Here is a 21,895-nt window from a genome sequence, read left to right as displayed (position 1 = left end):
GACGTTACCGACATATTCCTCCAGTACTATCGCCCTTGGACACAAGTCAATCACATGGAAAGACGATGCTCCTACCCAATCAGGAATCTCAGCTGTTCCCATCATCTAAAATCGTGGACGTATAGTCTGTCATCACTTTTATATATAGTTCAAGCTCAACGAGTTGTGAGATGCGTTGCAGTGCTCACTCGAGAATTGATTTTCCTTCCTTTAGCTTTTTTTTTTATATCAAATACCTTTATTGAGAATTTCTTACAAAAATATCGTTACTTGTGTTAGTGTGTTTGCTACAGACGGGAAAGAAAAAAATGGATTCAGGCAATAGCACATCATCAACAACAATGAGTTTTACCATGTCTGAAACCTTCAAATTTAAGGGGAAAGCTTTGCTTTTGCTAGCAATATTTTCTGTTCTTGTCGTAGCATTAATCATACTGAAATGTATGAAATGTTGCCAAAATAGTACTAATGTCGAGCTTGCTGGTGAGGGAAACCTTGATGCTGATGATGCTGATGTACCCTAATTTCTCTGTACGTAACTTTTTGTTTTCCTTCTTTTCTCAAGGCGGATGCCTGGATATCTGGTTTGCTCTGTTTTGCTTTGGTTTGCTTTTTTTCTTGGTAGCTGATTGATTTAGAAGCCTTCCTCCATTGATATCGAGCCTTCATTGGTTTACCCAACCAGCAAAATCTTTCCAGGTTCATGTCTGGATTATATAGGAGAACTTAACCAGTGAAGCTCATCTCTGGATGCTGCTCTTGTTGTGAAAGCCTTCCTCCATTGATATCCAACCTCCATTGGTTTGCCCAACCTGCAAAATCTTTCCACGTTTATGCCTAGGGTTTACATAGGAGAACTTAACTAGTGAAACTCATCTCTGGATGTTTTTTTTGTTGTGAAAGCCTTCCGCCATTGATATCTAGCCTCCAACGTTTATGCTTGGGGTTTACAAGTATATAGGATTAGAACTGTAGCACCCCAAACCCGGCCCAGAAGTTATGGCCGGATCCGGCATGCCACATCAAAAACGTAAAAAAAAAATTTTCATTTTAAGTCTAGAAAATCGTACTTGATGTTCAAAAGATTAATTCATTAAGGGTTAAAGTGAATGGAAGCTGTGCACCAGGTAGGAAACCAGAAAAGAGGTGGTGAGTCCATCGGACTGCTTAAGTACCAACCTCCCTTCGGATCTAATCCTAGACATGCATACCGCCATTGCCACACCTTAACGTCATGGATATTTCTAGGAAACCGATTCGATTAAGTCATTTTTAGGAAAAGTGATTAATTTTGGAAAATACTTTCATTGTGGAAGCTTTGCTTGTTGTCGTGTTATTTTGAAATCAACTGTTGTTTTTGAAAATGCGCCTAAAGCTATCTAATTTCAACAGTTAAAATAAGTATTACCTATCTTAGTAATACATATTAAAACCATCAAAATAAATAAGTGGCCTTATTACATTTAAAAGCCTAAAACCTCAAACGTAATTAAAAGGATGTCCAGTTCACCGTAAGAAAATCAAACTTTCGAGCGGGTGGCTATCTCAATTCCCTCACGACTCCAAGCCCACTATGGTTGGGGATTACTGCGTGGATGAAAATAAAAGGGTGAGTTTGGGAAACTCAATGTGTAAGGAAAACCCATTCAAAGCCCAAGTCACTCAAGCCTATTGGGCCTAAACCCATTCAGTAATGGTGATATGGGCGAGCTCTTTTCAGATTATAATAAAGCGGGCCTTAGCCCTTATTCAGATAATGATATGGCCCATAGGCCCATTTCAAAATACATGCAACATCAAGAAACATATGCAAGCCCATTTGGGAGACTACTCAACCCACCAACCACTACACTCCACCGTACCAGCCATACACTCCATGTGGGGAATAGCTCAACCCACCCATTTAACACTCCACGAGCTGACCTTCTTTGCTCATTATCGAAGAATTGAGGCAAAGCCTCCAAGACGTGGACAAGCCACTTTCAAGACTTCCTCCGTCAATATCCCAGTCCCATGCATCAGATAATAACAACATGGCATGCAGTAAATAACAACAGTCAAACATACATTTAGGTCAATTTAACCCTAGGGGTATTTCGGTAATTTATCTCCTATGGGTAAAACTGTAAATTTTCTACTTTTAAAGGTATTTCAGTAATTTATCTATTTTAGGGTTTTTCATGCATATTCCTACCTTTCACGTACTAACAGAATCACGTACCGAGGGTTCTTACCGAATTGGACCCGTTGGCCCATCATTCCAATTTTGGCCCATTAAGCCCAAAAATATCGAGGGCACAGAAATCATGCACTTTGCAGTCCAAACATTCAAGCTTACCAAAAACATTAATCGATTTACCTCACGAGCATTCGCACACTCGCAAATCTACAAAATACCGATTTTTGGCATTTCGGTTTTCGACTTTTGCCGATCCAGACTAAGAAAGAGGGTGTTAGTTACACACCTATTTGCGACGATATGCTGACGAGATCCACACACGAACCGCCTACAATTGGATTACTAACACGTTAATCTAACTATTCAAATACAAACTACGTATTAACCCCTTACAATATTCGGCCAACCACACCTACAGATCATAGTAAGCTTATAAGAAATCAATAAGCAACTCATTAACAAATTTTTGTCAATGTTTACCACATAATCATAATTTCACTGCAAGCTGTCTTCCTGAGCAACAGTCACTAAATCATTTATAACTGGAGCTACGAAACTCCAAATCAAGTTCCGTTAATTTTCCTTGAAAATAGACTCATATATCTTCTATCCATAAAATTTTCAGAATTTTTGGTTTAGCCAATCAATACCAGATTTTTCTCAAAGTTTCCCATGTTTCACTATTTGACTAATCTGACCACACTTCATTACGAATCAAATTTCTTATTGTACAGAATTCAAAATATGTTCTCGTTTATGCCATTTGAAACTAGACTCATTAAGCTTTAATTACATAATTTATTAAGCTTCTAATTCATCTCCCACAATTTATGGTGATTTTCCAAAGTCACGTTACTGCTGCTGTCCCAAGCAGATTTATTACCAAATCACTCTTTCATACACCTATCTTGCATGCATGTTATTTAAACATGTATATCACCAATCAATCATCACATATCTATGATTTTTACTTAAGCATAATCTCCATTTCATCATTTTAAAGCACAACATGTTAGCCGATTTTTCCCTTTAGCATCTAAGGCACATGCATGCTCATTTGTTTGGCTCAACTTCACCTATCTTCCATTTTTCATCAAAAGAACATGAAACAACAACCATTTCCTTCATTTTAATTCATGACTAAATGCTCACAACACAACTAAAAATCAAAATATGCTTCAAGAGTTAAGATAGAATCAAGAAGAACTCATGAACATCAAGATAGAAGCAAACTACCATGAACTTACCTTCAATTTTCTTCCCCAAGTGACCGAACATTTAAGAGCTTTCTCCTCTCCTTTCTCTTCTCTAACTTTAGGCTAGGATGAACAAAGATGGACAAAACTTTTTCTTTTCACCCTTTTTCTTTTAATAAAACTTCATATTTCATCCATTTAATTCTTTAATACAAAAGCCATGAATTTCTTATCATGAAACATTTACCTAAACCATTATCATGAAACATTTACCTAACCCATTATCATGGAATATTTACCTAATCCATTATCATGGAACATTTACCTAACCCATTATCAATTTGTATCAATTTGTACCATAAATTATGGATATCAAGTACTCATATTGTCTACAACAACATGATGGCTAGCCACTTCATGTAAAATGGGAGGTTTGTCATGCAAATCCTCCTATTTTGCACTCCTATTGATTTGGCCACCTCAATTTAGCCTATAGCATTTTCAAACATTTTCACATAAGTCCTATTTCATAATTTCACTCCCTTTTTCTTATGGAACAAAAATTAACTAAAATTACCGGGTTCTATCTTAAGCTTGGGCCTTCTAGAGGCCCACTAACATAATTAAACCTATGCCAACATTTATAGGATTCCCGAAAATTGGGGCGTTACAAGAACCTTAAAAAAAATCTTTTATCATTTAAAGGATATGAGTAGGACTAAATAATAGTCAGAGTTCAAGTTGTTGCAATCAAGTTATGCATAATCTGATGCTTGTATTAAATACCCATGTCTAAAATTTAGGTTGTATTGAAATATAATATAAAACCATGTGGTATGATCTTTCATATTGCTTTGATAGAAGGTAAACTAGACTAAACACGTTATGAATAAACTAACATTGAATTACTTTTGTAAATTCATTCCTACCTATTCTGAACATCAAGATTGTTATTTATAGAAGAGAGCTTAGTAACTGCTCTGAGTAACAGACTAACCACTTGGATAACAAACCACAACTACCAATAGACAACTACTCTACCAGTGATACTCTATCATGCATCCATCTTCTCCACCGGCAAGACCCGAAGAGAAGTTTGAAAACGAGTGAAAAAGGTGACAGAGAGAGGCTTGGTAAAAACATCAGCAACCTGATCACAAGCAGGAACTTCGCCAACCAGAAGATAACCCCTGGCGACCTTTTCTCGAACAAAAAATAAGTCAAGCTCTACATGCTTGAATTTAGAATGAAGAACAGGGTTAGTAGCAACAGCAACAACATTAGAACTATCACACCAGATGATAGGTGGATCAGAGGACGAAACCTGAAGCTCATGAAGAAGGGAAACGAGCCAGGTTACATCACTAGTAGCCATAGCAAGACCACGATATTCTGCCTCAGCCGTAGAACGAGACACCACCGGCTATTTCTTGGAACACCAAGAGACTGGAGCATCACCAAAATAGACACAGAAGCCTGAAGTGGAGAGACGATCATCAAAATCGAGCCCCCAATTTGCATCTGCATATCCCACAAGGGACAAACACGAAGAAGAACGAATAACAAGACCATAGTTAAGTGTCCCACATAGATACCGCAAGATTTTTTTTAAAGCAACCAGATATGTAGTTGTTGGACTATGCATGAACTGACATATACGATTCACAGCATATGAAATGTCAGGACGTGTAAGTACCACAGATTGTAAAGTACCAGCCAAACTCCGGTACTCAGTAGGATCACTCAAGCGGTCACCATAATCTTTAGACAACTGAGTCGAGCTAATCATAGGAGTGTGGACGGGCTTCGCATGAAGAAGCGAGCTTCGAGCAAGCAAATCCCGAATATATTTCCTGTGACATAAATGAACACTACCAGAGGAAGATCGTGTAACCTCAACCCCAAGAAAGTAATGCAGATCCCCCATATCTTTGAGTGAGAACATAGCATGTAACTGGTCAACAAAACTAGTAATAGCTATCGACGCATTACCAGTAATGATGATATCATCGACATAAACTAGAACATACAGCGTAGTACCTGAAGCAAACCGAACAAATAACGATGCATCAGACCGAGACACAGTGAAGCCCACAGACAATAAAAACTGCTTTAATTTGTCAAACCACACTCGAGGTACTTGTCGAAGACCATACAGAGCCTTTTGCAATCGACAGACAAGAGGTTTTCCATCTGTCCCAAACCGAACAAATTCCGGAGGTTGATGCATAAAAACCTCAGTATCCAAATAGCCATTTAAGAACACATTATTGACATCGACTTGACGAAGTGGCCATCCCCTCGATACTGCAATGGACAATATGACTCAAATAGTGGCCGGTTTAACCACTGGACTAAAAGTTTCCTTAAAATCGCACCCCAGTACTTGAGCACAACCCTTAGTAACCAACCGAGCCTTTCGTCGATCAACAGATCCATCAGGCTTTCTCTTAATCTTGAACAACCATTTGCACCCTATTGCTTTCCGTCCAGGAGGTAGCGACACAAGCTCCCAGGTAGAATTAGCCAGGAGCGCATCATACTCTGCTTAAACAGCTAATTTCCACTCTGGATGAGCAATTGCCTTATCAACAGAACAAGGCTTAAACTCAGCAGTTTTAACCGCCAATACCTTGGGCTTAAAAATGCCAGCTTTGGACCGGGTAACCATAGCGTGCGTATTCCCACAAGGACATAGTAACGAGACTTCAGAGGACGTGGGAGCAGAGGAGGACCTACTGGAATCAGACTGGGAAACATCAAAAATACCCGGTGAGAAAGCAGCAGGAACATCCGGTGGTAGACAATAAGGGGTAGACTCAGTATTAGACGGAGAAAGAAACTCAGCACGAACCACCTCTCGAGTGATAACCTCGCGATTGGGTTCAGACATAGAACAAGAATCACGACGAACGGAGGGTGGACGGACAAGCGGAACATATGTTACACTGGTTGATGGAGTAGCCGCATTAGACACCGTGGGAGAGGAGAACAAGAATCGATTTTCATCAAACACCACATGACGGGAAAGGATCACCGACCCTGCTGGAATGAGACAATAATACCCTTTGTGTTGAGAGCTGTACCCTAAAAAAGTACAGGGTTGGGAGCAAAAATTAAGCTTATAACGCTGAAAAGGGCAGAGATACGGAAAACAACAGCAGCTAAAAACCCGAAGATGATCATACGTCGGGGCACGCCCATAAAGTTTCTGATACAGAGACTGTCCCTGAAGAACCGGGGTAGGAAGCCTGTTGATAAGATGAACAGTACTGCGAAAAACATAACCCAGTGTTGCATAGGTAGATTAGCCTGAGCTAACAAGGTGAGACCAGTTTCCACGATATGCCGATGCTTACGTTCAGCAACCCCATTCTGTTCAGAAGTGTGAGGGCAAGAAAGCCGATGAAGAATACCGTGATCAGCAAGGATAGAGGCAAACGCTCGAAACTCACCTCCCCAATCACTCTGGAAGGTTTTAATAGGCTTCCCAAACTGAGTGACGACCATTTTCTGAAATTGAGAAAAACACTTAACAGCCTGTGATTTACGTTTAATCAAATAAACCCAGGTGAACCGACTGTACATGTCGACAAACGAAACATAGTACAAATGTTCGTCACAAGCAACTGAGGCCGGGCCTCACAGATCAGAAACAACTAACTCAAACAACTCCTTATATTCAGTAGTTGACGGAGAAAATGAGAGTTTATGAGATTTCCCTTTTTTACAAGCAATACACATATCAGAAAGAGACTTTTTATTGGTAACAATACCACATTTAGTCAAAACGTCATTAACAACTAAGGATGATGGGTGACCAAGTCTATTATGCCACAAAGTAAACTTATCATCACATAGCGAACTGGTTGGAAAATCAACATTGTGAACTGCAGACACCGGTGGTGAGGAAAGAGATGAGTCAACTGAAAACTGATAAAGCCCGGCACGAACTTGGCCCCGCAATAAAGTTTCCCCCGTCTGGATGTCATTAACGACACAATAGGAAGGGTGAAACTCAAAAAACACATTGTTATCCCGAGCGAACTGCGAGACAGATAAAAGATTCTTACGAATGCTTGGAACACACAACACATTAGACAACCGTAATAATTTGTCATTAGCAGAAATAACCGTGTCCTCAATAGATAAAATTTTGGTAGGAGCCCCATTACCTATTAAAAGATCAGATGTACTTGAATACGGTGTTGAAGCATTCAAGTCTGCAGCACTTTGACAAACATGATTGGACACTCCAGAATCCGGGTACCACGAAGCAGTTCTAGTAGGCGTAGTACCATACGGGTCAACACTGCCATAACTAGAATCATATTGAGACGGATCGAAAAAATCAGAAGCATGAAAGTCCGGTATTCGAGGCAAGCCAATACCCTGAGAATTATCAACATAAAAAACTCGAGCACGAGGTTTTGTACGCCACGGAGCCTCAGGAGGAGCATTCGGAATGGAGCCATTAACATCAACACAGTGCACAACCGGAGACCCAAGGGATTGCTGAGACACATAGGGAGCCCGAGGAGCTGAAGCCGGACTACTAGGCCCAGCTGGCCTAAATATTTGGCCTGCACCAGTCGGCCAATGTCCATAAAAAAAATCACGCCCATGATGCAAGCCCAAATCTGGATGCATCCTTTTTGCTACGGGTGGCCTACTAACATTGTCATACACAGATGGCCCAGGCACATAAAACCCACTAGTCGGTCCAATAGAGTAAGAAGCCCAATTGGGCTGACCATTATCACCAGCAATCGGGTTCTGTTGACAAAGCCACTGCCCTCCTTCAAGTTGTTGTGCAGGAGGACGCAGACGGACGGGTTCACCACCACCAGTAGGACCGGCCTCCGATGGTCCACCATAGTCGCGATCAAAGCGATAATAGCACCGCTGAGCAACATGCCCAAACCGATTGCAGATCTGACACTGCACCCGCGAACGAAAAGCTCGACCACCACGTGACCCAGTTGGCATCCGACCACCACGAGCACCACGCGAATCATAATCAGGCACTGCACTAGGAACCTGAGCCATATGTGCAACCAACGGCACCTCACGCACTGCCCGGGACTGGCGACGCTCGAAGGCCATGAGAATGTCCACCAATTTCGAAAAGGTCAAGGACTTCGACGAGACCGAAACCACCATAAAGACCGAATCAAAATCAGAGGTGAAACCTCTGAGAAGAACTTCCACCTTCTCCGCCTCTGAAACGGCCGATCCTGACGCCGTAAGCAAGGCACAAAAAGTGTTAATTTTGGACACGTATTCTTTGACGGTAGATCCGCCCTTCCGAACCGCATGTAAATCATGACAGATCTGAGAAACTTTCTCAACCGAGGTTGCAGCGAAGAGGTGACTTGCTGCACTTCAACTATCACAAGCAAATTTAGTCGAAATGAAATAAGAGAGAAGAGACGAGCTCACCGTGGACAGAAGCCACGAGGCAAGCAGCTTATCCTGCTGCGTGAACCAAACCACATCTGGATTTGGAGCAAGACAACCATTATTTTTGGCCACCACCTTCGGCGGTTCGGTGACTGAGCCATTCAAGAACCCTTGAAGGCCGTAGCCATCAACAATAAGTCAGACTTGATCTCGCGCTTTCGATTTAAATTAGACTCATCCAGCTTAGCAATCTCATGACGAGGGAAGCTATAGACCAGGCGAGAGTACGAAGCAGAAGTAGGAAGCGAAGCACCAGCAGGCTGATCAACCAACAGATCCATGAACACGGAGCAGAAGCGACCACCAAGATCTTAGGCGACTGATACTATGATAGGCGACTGATACCATGATAGAAGGTAAACTAGACTAAACACTTTATGAATGAACTAACCTTGAATTGCTTTTGTAAATTCATTCCTACCTATTCTGAACATCAAGATTGTTATTTATAGAAGAGAGCTTAGTAACTGCTCTGAGTAACAGACTAACCACTTGGATAACAAACCACAACTACCAATATACAACTACTCTATCAGTGATACTCTATCATGCTCCATTGTTTTGCATAAAATATGAACATATTTAGATACTAAGATGTTTACTTTCATTTTCTTGAATACCAAACAGGTTGTTATCCCAAGAATAGATGGGCTGTGTACGGAATAATGAGTCGTTTAATTGTATCAAAGATTTGTTGAAGTACCATGTATTTTCTCATTATGTACTTATGGTTATGATTTTATTTGGATTGGGTTTTCATGACAAGTTTAAAGTGAATTTTATGTTATAGTTTCTGCTCCTATTATATGCCTCTCTTCATGCTCCACTGGTTTTTTTTAACACCTGGATTATGAATTAAGATGGTTTCTTAAAAAAAATTATGACTAAATAAAAACTTGGTCATTTTATCATCGCAACAAACGGCCAAGAATCGATCATAATGATTTTGTCATTGTAATTAAGATTCTTATTGCACATTGCTGCTGCAAGTTGTAGGCATGGTTTGTGGGGAGTGTATACTGTGTTGATTTGGGGGTCACGTGTGTTGTGGATATTTGTATATTTTCCTAATTTTACAACGTAGCCATTATGTCATTTTGTATAAAGTTAGCCTACCATTTTATATAAATTAAAAAATATATATTAAAGTACAAAGTCAAACTTTCATATGCGTTAGCTTCCAAGTTCTTGCAAAGTGTGTTTGGTTTATGCAATATCTGATGCTTGTATTAAATACTCTTGTTTTAAAAAATTTTGTTAGCAGGAGTTTGAAATTGAATTATAATTTTATGATAGTAAAAATATAATTTATTATTTTAATAGTTCATATCTTTATAATATTTAAAAGATTAAATTAAATTTTTACTATTTGTAGAAGTCCAAAGTATAATTTTATTTTTACTAATTTAAAATTTTATAAAATTTATAAAATTTAAATAAAATTTTCTATTTTAAAAGGAAGATTTTATTTTTACTAATTTAAAATTTTATAAATTTTATAAAATTTAAATAAAATTTTCTACTTTAAAAGGAAGGTTCCTAAACTGTTTTTAGGAACACATAGGGTTTATGAAACTTCAACTTTGTAAATGTTCCCTACTTCAACTTTATGAAACTTTAGCAAATCACATGTCTAAAATTTGTAAGGCAAAATCACAAATGCTATTTTAGCTGAGGTTTTTTTTTAATTATTATTATTAATGTTCCCTACTTCAACTTCTAAAGAAAAATTGTTTATTTTCCCTACTTCAACTAATAAAGAAAAATTGTTTATAACACTTGTCTGAGTCCATTTTTCTCTTTTTCTTTTCCGTTTGCAGCCGACCTGGCCCAGATAAGAATATTTAATTCTTAAGGAGGGTCATGAGAGTCATTTCCCAAACAAAGTCGTCGGGAACAAAGACTGAGAATCAGGAAGATGATGTGCCCAACCAGAAATGATGAGAAAACAATTGTTCTGACATTCTGTGGACTGCATGTATGTGAATACCTATGCATAGGAGACTGGTGTTCAGTTCAATGCAGTTATGATTTTATTAATGAATGGATCAAATAAGTGATCGGAGTCCGATCACAACCCCCCCCTCAAAAAAAAAAAAAAAAGAAAAAAAGAAAAAACAGCCCCCGCAAGAGAATGGCCTCTCGATAGTGCATAAGTAGCTTTATACTCTCCCACGATACTTCTACATTTGCTCTCTGCTACTTTATTTGCCATGCAATTTGTCGAGTATTTTGCTCTCTGATTCGTGTTCGATCCACCCATTTAGACTTCGTAATCTCAAACTGCGAAGACATCGGCGCATGTGAACTAGGCAAAGCACAGTTGCATATATACTCTGCTGAAGAAACAGTACGGACACTTTGGGATTTGGGTAACGATATGACAGAACAGTGATTGTACAAAAAGTGATTTTTAAAGTAAGAGTTTTCCTTTTATGACCTTATATAGCCTAGAATTGAAGTATAATGAGACAACCTCCGACAGCAGGTCATTGTACTTTTTGTCACTAGATCCAACGGCCAACAATCGATAAGTTGCATATGATTTCTTTTTATAATCTAATATCATTACCGGGTTTGTATATAGCTTAAGCTCACCGAGTTTTGAGATAAGTTGCAGTGGTCAGTTGAGAATTTATTTTTCCTTCCTTCCGCTTTTTTTGATATCGTTACCTGTGTTGGCAGCAGACAGGAAAGAAAAAAGAACAGGGGAAAAAAAAAACTGGATTCAGGCAGTAGCTAATCATCAACAACAATGAGTTTTACCATTTTTGAAACCTTCAAATTTAAGGGGAAAGCTTTGCTTTTGCTAGTAATATTTTTTGCTCTTGTCGTAGCATTAATCATACTCAAATGTCTCAGAGCACGCTGGTGAGGAAAACCCTGATGCTGATGAACTCTAACTTCTCTGTAAGTAACTTTTTGTTTTCCTTCTTTTCTAAAGTTGGATGCGTGGATATATGCTTTGCTTTGCTCTTTTTCTTGGGAGGTGGCTGATTTGGGGGATCACGTGTGTGAACCTCATCTCTAGATGTTGCATTTGTTGTGGAAGCCTTCCTGCATTGATATCTAGCCTCCATTGGTTTGCCCAACCTGCCTCCATTGATTTTCCACGTTTATGCTTGGGGTTTACAAGTATATAGGATCCTTCAGAAAACAATCTTTGATCATTTAAAGGATATGGATAGGACTGAATAATAGTTAGATTTCAAAGTTCTTGCAATCAAGTATGTTTAGTTTATGTAGAATCTGGTACTTGTATTAAATACTCATGTCTAGAATTTAAGTTCAACATATGTATTAAAGTATAACATGAAACTATGTGTTATGATCATATATATTTGTCAGTATCTACAGGGATTCAATACATGAATGAGAGAAAGGCTTAGATCTTGATTTATGGAAAAGTTTTCCCTTACATTTGAAGGTGCCAGTCATGGTAAAAGTCACAAGCTGTTGCTGTTTATGAGCTACTGCTAACCCAGGTAACCATAATAATACCCAATTGGAAATACACATTTTTAGCCTTTCAAATGGAACGCGTGTCAGAAGCTGAACTTCCTATTAATTGGTGTACGGGGGATTCTTTAGCCTCGTTGTTGTCGGAGTTGGTGCAAAAGCCACAACATACGTGACCCCACAAATCAACAACTGTCGGTTAACACTCCAACTGTTATGTCATCATGATCCACAAATAAATTCAAGCCTACAACTTGACTTTTTTATAAAATTAATCGAAAAAATTTAATTAATTACATAAATAATTTATTTTTTAATTAAATCAGTAAATGACTTAAAATCTACAGTAAAAGTTAGTGGAGCCAAATAGTTTGGCGCCACCAACATGCTACATCAGCAACCTGAATAAAAAAATTAATTTTTTTGGTAGAGCCATGTAGAATGACGCTACTTGTATAAATATTAGAAAAATACTGTAATTTCTGAAAAATGGACGAACTTTAAAAAAAATTCCATTTTCTAGTAGAGCCAAATAAATTGGGGACACTAGTTTTCAACTGCAATGTGATTTTTTTTTCTAAGTTTTCTAAAATTTTAAATATATTAAAAATATTAAGTATAATTAATTTTAAAATTTTAATATATTTTTAATATATTAAAAATTTTAATATACTTAATATATATTTTAATAGGTAAAGAGAAAAAGATTTTTAATATATTTAAAATTTTAAATAACTTAAAAAATTTAAATATATTAAAAATGTTAAGTATAACTTTAAATATATTTTAAATTTTAATATACTTATTAATAGGTAAAGAGAAAAGATTTTTAACATATTTAAAATTTTAAAACTTAAAAAATTAAATATATTAAAATTTTAAATATATTAAAGAAAATGTTGAGTATAACCAATTTTAAAATTTTAATATACTTAATATATTAAAATTTTAAACATATTAAAAAATTTAAGTATAACCAATTTTAAAATTTTAAAATATTTTTAATAGGTAAAGACAAAAAAAGGGTTTTTAATATATTTAAAATCTTAAAAACTTTAAAGAAAAAAAAATCTCATTGGAAAAAGGGCGGCCTCAAGGGATTTTGAACATTGGGGCGGCGTTGCTTGATAGCTCAATGAGGAGCATGCCTTTGTATTTTCAAATGGGATCGTCGACGGTCGAGTATCGACATTGAATGAGCGAGGAAGATGCGTTTCAAAGCTCGGATGTCAAGCCTCTTTCGAGCACAAAAAGCAATACCAATAACCATCAGCTTTTGGTTAATGGGTTGATCAAACCGGAGCTTCGACGAACCAAGAGTGACTCAAGTTCACTTTTGGAGCCAAAATTAAGGCCCAGAAGATCGATGAAAGGATCATCGGTTGTCAATGGTGGGTTTGTTGTTAACGGGTTGGAGATTGGCAAAAACAACTACAAGGTTAATTTCAGGGGAACTTCGATGGTCAATTATGTGTTCGACAAAAGTACTAACAGAAAGAGAAAATTGAGTCCTACAAAGGGCATCAATGGCCCAAAGTTGATATCACCACCAGGGAAGTCACCAAGTGGGTTAACGAGTGGACGGAAAATTTGGACCGATTCGAAATTGGGTCCATCGCCATCGGAAGTGGCGGTTGCGGTGCTGAGGAACAGGAACCGTAAAATGGAAGAGATGGAGAGTTCGGTGGGAGAAGGATGGAGTTTAGATGGAAGCATGGAAGGGCTCGATTTGAAACTTGAATGGTGGAGAACCAAACTCCCACCGATTTATTACTCAAGTAATGAATTTTCGAGCTTCCTTTCTAGTCAGAATCCGACAACGGCAACCAAAAAATCAAGACATTCAAGAAGACATGCTCGCAAAAAAGGGCTGTTTTCATGTTTTGAAAACATTTGTGGTTGCAAAATCTCGGTTATTTATGGCTAAAGTTATTGAAAGCGAGAGTATTTTGCTTCGGTTGATGAATTCACGTCATATTTGATTAATATGATAATATTTATAATACTAATGTTTGGGTAAATTACATGTATAGTCATCCAACTACGAGAGTGTTTCTATTTTGGTCACCAACCAAATTTTTTTTTTCAATTTAGTCACTAATGTTGTTGCTTTTTTTTATCTACCATTAAGTGGTTATGTAATGATGACATGGCTATTATTTTATTGGCATGATAACAAATTTAGTTTTTTAACATTTACACATTTTATTAATTTGATCTTTAATTTTCTAAAATATATACATGAAATTAAAAAATTACATAAACTTTTTAAATAATTGTGAAAAATTTAAAAATCATTAAAAATTTACACCAGCATTCCATTAACGACTTAATGACAAAGTGACCAAAAAATCAAATTTCGAAAACGTCTGTGACTAAATAAAAAAAAATTAGCTAGGTGATGAAAATAGAAATATTCTCATAGTTAAGTGACTATCTTTATAATTTACCCAATTTTAAATGATAAAATAAAGTTTTTGAAATTATCTAATTAAATTTTGAAAAAATAATTTTTTATCTTCCGAATTTGATTTTGAATAGACTCCACTCTTTATTGTAGACTAAAAAAATATAACAATAATAGAGCACATTAAATTTGTTCCAAAATTGGACTACTCATATAGTTCAATAGGTCCAACCAAACTAAAGGTCGGATTGTTAAAGTGAATATGGATTGGATTTCAATAAGAAAAAAATTTGGATTTTTTTATAAAATACCTATTTCTACTCATAAGCCTTCAAATCTTTAAATCAAAATAAAATTGTGTTTTAAATGTGTTCAAACTCACATCTTTCTTGTTGTAATAATAATGGTGTCGCCTAAACTAAGGATCAATAAGTGAAAGAAAGAGATTTAGATGTTCATTGTTGTTATGAGAGTTTGGCTTAGTCACGTTAAAACATGTTTTTTTGGTCTATACGTTCATAGATTACCTTAATATAATATTGCCATATATTGATGATATGAATTCAGATATTTGTGTATATTAGATTTTGCAAACTAATTTGGACTGCTAATTCAAATAAAATTTGAATGTAAATATTTTAATTACTATTTATATTAAAGCATATACATATATAAACAATCAATATCTATTATTCAAATTTATTTTATTTCTATAGATAATGTATTTGGATATCCAAATTCATTATACTATTGCTGGTAATGGATTTACACTTGAAAATACAAACCCTTTATACGCTTTATTTAAAAAAATTTGTCAAAACCATTTTTTTTGAAAATGGGAGTTGACTTTGTTTGAAAGCGAACATTAAAACGGGAGTCGCCACCAATCTTTATTAGGTGTGATCGAATCACCTTTGTTTTAATAAAACATTTTAGTTTACTAAAATGGTGTTTTTGGTCTACGAAACTCGAGAGAACGGGTTCGGGAGTCGGTTATGTGCGAGGAAGGGTTAGCACTAGAGCTGATCATGGGCTAGGTGGCCCGGCCCGGCCCAAAGGCTCGCCTGAAAAATAGGAGGGTTTGGGTAAAAATATAGGCCCGAAAAATGGGCTTGGGCAAAAAAACGAGGCCCATTTAGAAAAACGGGCCGGGCCTCGGGTAAGAGTTTTTTGGCCCGGGCCCGACCCGAATTATATATTAATATATTTTTTATTTTATTTTTAATCATTTTAAAATTTTAATATAACTATTTTTTTATTATATTGTCAATTTGTGTATTGTTTTAAGAATTATTTTAGTATCATTTTTATTTGTTTTAATATTTATTTTTATGTTTTTAAATATATTTGATTTATTATATTTTTAAAATTTTTATTTAATGAAATAAGCAAAAAAAAAATTTAATATGGGTCGGGCCGGGCTCGGGCTTAGCAATTTTATTTTGGGCCGGGCTTGACAAATGTTTAGGCCCATATTTCAGGCCGGGCAGGGCCCGGGCCTAGTAGACGGGCCTAAAATTTTGTCTGGGCCCTACTCGAACCTGGCCCGGCCCGACCCATGATCACCTCTAGTTAGCACCCTCGTCATGCCCAATATTGGTACTGAATTGATTTGTTAGTGTTTTAATGTTGAAAGTTGAAAATCGAGAACGGATTTAAAATATGATGTTTTTTTTTATTAATGTAGATTTTAAAGGCTGTAACACCCCTAACCCAAATCCGATCGCCGGATTAAGGCTAAGAGGTATTACCGAACTAAACATTTAATTATCTCATTCACAGTGTCAATAAACATAAACAGAGATCGAGCTGAAATACATACTGATATTTAAGTTATACGCCATTTTCGTATGGCCAAAATATTTGCAATTTCAAAACATAGTTATCATCACCAAACCTATACATGCCATATCGAGTCCAAAATATAATCAGATCAGAAGACCCCAAACCCGCCCGAAGTTATGGCCGGATCCAAGATGCCACATCAAAACGTAAAAAAATTTCCATTCTAAGTCCGAAAATCGTACTTGATGTTCAAAAGATTAATTCATTAAAGGTTAAAGTGAATGGAAGATGTGCACCGGTAGGAAACCGGAAAAGAGGTGGTGAGTCCATCTGACCGCTAATACCAAGCTCCTTCGGATCCAATCCTAGACATGCATACCGCCATTGCCACACCTTAACGTCATGGATATTTCTAGGAAACCGATTTGATTAAGTCATTTTAGGAAAAGTGATTAATTTTGGAAAATACTTTCATTTGGAAGCTTTGCTTGTTGTCGTGTTATTTTGAAATCAATTGTTGTTTTTGAAAACGCTACCTAAAGCTATCCAATTTCAACAGTTAAAATAAGTAATACCTATCTTAGTAATACATATTAAAACCATCAAAAATAATTAAGCGGCCTTATTATATTTAAAAGCCTAAAACTTCAAACGTAAATAAAAGGATGTCCAGTTCACCGTAAGAAAATCAAACTTTCGAATGGGTGGCCACTCAATTCCTCTCGACTCCAAGCCCACTATGGTTGGGGATTTCTGCGTGGATGAAAATAAAAGGGTGAGTTTGGGAAACTCGGTGTGTAAAATAACCCAACCATAACCTATATCAGCTCAAACCACGAAATAGAATAAGTTGGCCTTAGCCCGATGTAATTCGAATAAAGCCCATAGGCCCATAACATAACAGAATAGAACAGATATTACATGTTTATGTAGAAACCCAACCATATCCAACCGTATACACCCCGTACCAACCTTACACCGTGTGGGGAGACAACTCGACCCACCCAACCGCTACACACCATAGAATTTGCAGCATGGCTGCAGAACAGATAATGTGACAGAGTCACCAGATACAGATAATCGTGGCAGAGCCACCAGAACAGATATATGTGGCAGAGCCACCAGATCAGATATTTGTGGCATAGCCACCGTAACGCTTCCTCCATAATATAACCCATGTCCCCATGCAATGATATATAATCATGGCATACATCATACGTAATCGATCGTCATGCTTTTGGTCAAAATTAACCCTAGGGGTATAACGGTAATTTTGCACCTAGGGTATAACAAGAATTTTCCATACATAGGGTATTATAGTAATTTAGCTAATTTTAGGGTTTTCATGCATATCCTAACTATTTACGTACTATCGAATACTTACCGCACATACTTATCGAATTGGGCTGTTGGCCCATGAACCCGATCTTTGGCCCATTAAGCCCAAATTATCAAAATGTACTAAATCGCTGCATCGCAGTTTATTACTTTAGATTACCAAATATACAAACCCAATTATCTTACGAGCATTCAGACACTCGCAAATTCCCAAAATCTCGACTTTTCGGCATTTTGGCTTTTCGCTTTTGCCAATCTAGTCTATGAGAGGGTGTCGATTACACACATTTTATGATTTATATGTCGACGAGATCCACACACGAACCGCCTACAATTGGATTACTAACACGTTAATCTAACTATTCAAATACAAACTACGATTAACCCCTTACAATATTCGCCAACCACACCTACAGATCATAGTAAGCTTATAAGAAATCAATAAGCAACTCATTAACAAATTTTTGTCAATGTTTACCACATAATCATAATTTCACTGCAAGCTGTCTTCCTGAGCAACAGTCACTAAATTATTTATAACTGGAGCTACGAAAATCCAAATCAAGTTCCGTTAATTTCCCTGAAAATAGACTCATATATCTTCTATCCATAAAATTTTCAGAATTTTGGTTTAGCCAATCAATACCAGATTTTTCTCAAAGTTTCCCATGTTTCACTGTTTGACTAATCTGACCACTCTTCATTACGAATCAAATTTCTCATTGTACAGAATTCAAAATATGTTCTTGTTTATTTCATTAGAAACTAGACTCAATAAGCTTTAATTACATAATTTATTCAGCTTCTAATTCATCTCCCACAATTTATGGTGATTTTCCAAAGTCACGTTACTGCTGCTGTCCCAAGCAGATTTATTACCAAATCACTCTTTCATACACCTATCTTGCATGCATGTTATTTAAACATGTATATTACCAATCAATCATCACATATCTATGATTTTTACTTAAGCATAATCTCCATTTCATCATTTTAAAGCACAACATGTTAGCCAATTTTTCCTTTAGCATCTAAGACACATGCATGCTCATTTGTTTGGCTCAACTTCACATATCTTCCATTTTTCATCAAAAGAACATGAAACAACAACCATTTCCTTCATTTTAATTCATGACCAAATGCTCACAACACAACTAAAAATCAAAATAAACTTCAAGAGTTAAGGTAGAATCAAGAAGAACTCATGAACCTCAAAATAGAAGCAAGGTACCAAGAACTTACCTTCAATTTTCCTCCTCCTAATGACCGAATACTCAAGAGCTTTCTCCTCTCCTTTCTCTTCTCTAACTTTCAGCTATGATGAACAAAGATGGACAAAACTTTGTTCTTTTCACCCCTTTTTCTTTTAATAAAACTTCATATTTCATCCATTTAATTCTTTAATACAAAAGACATGAAATTCTTATCATGAAACATTTACCTAACCCATTATCATGAAACATTTACCTAACCCATTATCATGGAACATTTACCTAACCTATTATCAATTTGTATCAATTTGTACCATAAATTATGGATATCAAGTGCACATTTTGTCTACAACAACATGATGGCTGGCCACTTCATGTAAAATGGGAGGTTTGTCATGCAAATCCTCCTATTTTGCACTCCTATTTATTTGGCCACTTCAATTTAGCCTATAGTATTTTCAAACATTTTCACATAGGTTCTATTTCATAATTTCACCCCCTTTTTCTTATGGAACAAAAATTAACTAAAATTACCAGGTTCTATCTTAAGCTTGGGCCTTCTAGAGGCCCACTAACATAATTAAACCTATGCCAACATTCACAGGATTCCCGAAAATTGGGCGTTACAACTCTACCCTCCTTAAAGAAATTTCGTCCTCGAAATTTACCTAATCCAAACAGATGAGGTTATTGCTGTTGCATCGTCTCTTCTGGCTCCCAAACTCAGAAGTTTCCCCTTCCTTAACTTGTTGAAAACGAGTGACCAAAGACTCAATGTTCAACTGTTTTTCCTTAATCTGATCCACCTAGGTTGGCCTCACTTGCAACTCAGCCAACAGACTTCCATCATCATACAGACTCAGACAAGCAAACATTGCTCTCGGATCGAATCTGACTCTACGACTTAGAGCATCGGCTACCACATTAGCCTTGCTTGGGTGATACTCGATCGAACAGTCATAATCCTTAAGCAACTCAATCCATCTCATTTGCCTAAGGTTCAGCTCCTTCTGAGTCAACAAATACTTAAGACTCTTATGGTCAGTGTATATAATACACCTTTCTCCGTACAAGTAATGTCTCCAAATCTTAAGTGCAAATATCACTGCTGCCAACTCTAAATCATGAGTCAAATAGTTTCCCTCATGAGGCTTAAGCTATCGTGATGCATATGCAACCACCTTACCCTCTTGCATTAACACGCAGCCCAAACCCACGTATGATGCGTCACTGTACACAGTAAAATCATTCCCAGACTCCGACTAAATTAACACAAGTGCTTCAGTCAGAACTTTCTTCAACTTCTCAAAAGCTTCCTGCTGTTTCTTAGTCCATACAAACGGTACTCCTTTCCTTATGAGTTTTGTCAAAGGTGCTGCCATCACAGAAAAACATTCCATAAACCTTCTGTAGTATCCTGCCAGTCCTAGAAAACTCCGTATTTCCGACACTGACCTAGGCGGCTTGCACTCCAAAATCGCTTCAATTTTCCGAGGGTCCACCTTAATCCCTTCGGCATAGACCACATGTCCTAAGAAGGTTACCTCCCTCAACCAAAATTCACACTTGCTGAACTTCGCAAAGAGTTCCTTCTCCCTTAACACTCGCAACACTACACGGAGATGTTTATCATGTTTCGTTTCAGTTTCAGAATATACCAGGATATCGTCAATAAAGACGACTACGAACTGATCTAAAAATGGTTGGAACACACGATTCATCAGATCCATAAATGCTGCAAGAGCGTTCGTTAGTCCAAATGGCATAACCAGAAACTCGTAATGACTATACCGAGTCCCGAATGTCGTCTTTTGGATATCGCCTCCTTGACCCTTAATCGATGATATCCGGATCGAAGGTCGATCTTGAAAATACTGAAGCTCCTCTAAGGTGGTCGAATAGATCGTCAATCCTTGGCGGTGGATACTTATTCTTAATCGCCGTTTGTTCAATGGCGATAATCAATGCACATCCGCATCGTACCATCCTTCTTTTTCACGAATAGCACCGGTGCTCCCTATGGAGACACGCTTGGCCTAATGAAGCCCCTATCCAATAACTCTTGAATTTGAGCATTTAACTCTACTAACTCCTTCGGTGCCATCCTATACGGTGCGATAGACACAGGCGCCTTTCCAGGCAACAAATCTATTCCAAACTCAACTTCTTGGTTCGGAGGCAATCTTGGAAGCTCCTCCAGAAAAACATCTTGGAACTCCTTTACGGTCCTAACCTTATCCACTGTCAGTCCCCCCTCTTCCGACTGACTTACAAATGCCAAATAGGCCTCACAACCTTTCCGAATCCACTTCTTGGCTCTTAATGCCGATACCATATTGGACAAATAATCCCTTCGCTCACCTATCACCATAACCTCCTCATCCTTTGTGGTCCTTAACACCATTCGTTTAACAGCACAATCTAGAGTCGCTTTATGCTTAACAAGCCATCCATTCCCAAAATGAGATCAAACTCTCCGAACAGTAACTCCATCGATCTCCGGAAAAATCTTGCCTTGAGTTTCTAAGGGTACATTCCTATACGCTTTGTCTACCCTAACCGAAAGTGACCCAAAGGACTTAGTACAGATACCCCACTTACAATCTCCTCGAGAGCGGTCCAAGTCGTCCATAATCCGCTTCGTGGCCTCCAACTAATATTTCGCCATATTCGGCTATACCAGACACGCCCTAAAGATCTCCGTTCCGTTAGTCCCAAGTCATTCAGAAATAGATCCCTGAATTTCGTTGCCCGAACTTGCTCCGGTAACCCTTTCCAGAACACGAAGCATTGCCTGTGACAGGGAATCATCCTCGGCACCGTGGTCATGAGACTCTACCTTTGTTGCCGGTGGTAC

At 37.4% G+C, this 21,895-nt stretch overlaps 1 protein-coding gene across 1 annotated transcript; it reads left to right on the top strand.

The window, feature by feature from the left end:
• The first annotated feature begins 13,492 nt into the window (after positions 1 to 13,492).
• LOC128290611 (uncharacterized) lies at positions 13,493 to 14,224 on the top strand. The gene has a single exon (XM_053026329.1). The coding sequence runs from the start codon at positions 13,493 to 13,495 to the stop codon at positions 14,222 to 14,224; it is 732 nt and encodes a 243-aa protein (XP_052882289.1).
• Positions 14,225 to 21,895: the final 7,671 nt, after the last annotated feature.

The sequence above is a fragment of the Gossypium arboreum genome, chromosome 3 (genome assembly GCF_025698485.1).
Source record: "Gossypium arboreum isolate Shixiya-1 chromosome 3, ASM2569848v2, whole genome shotgun sequence".
Taxonomy (NCBI): Eukaryota; Viridiplantae; Streptophyta; class Magnoliopsida; order Malvales; family Malvaceae; genus Gossypium; species Gossypium arboreum.
Note: the sequence above shows the minus strand (reverse complement) of the source record. Positions and strands in the feature narration are given on the sequence as shown.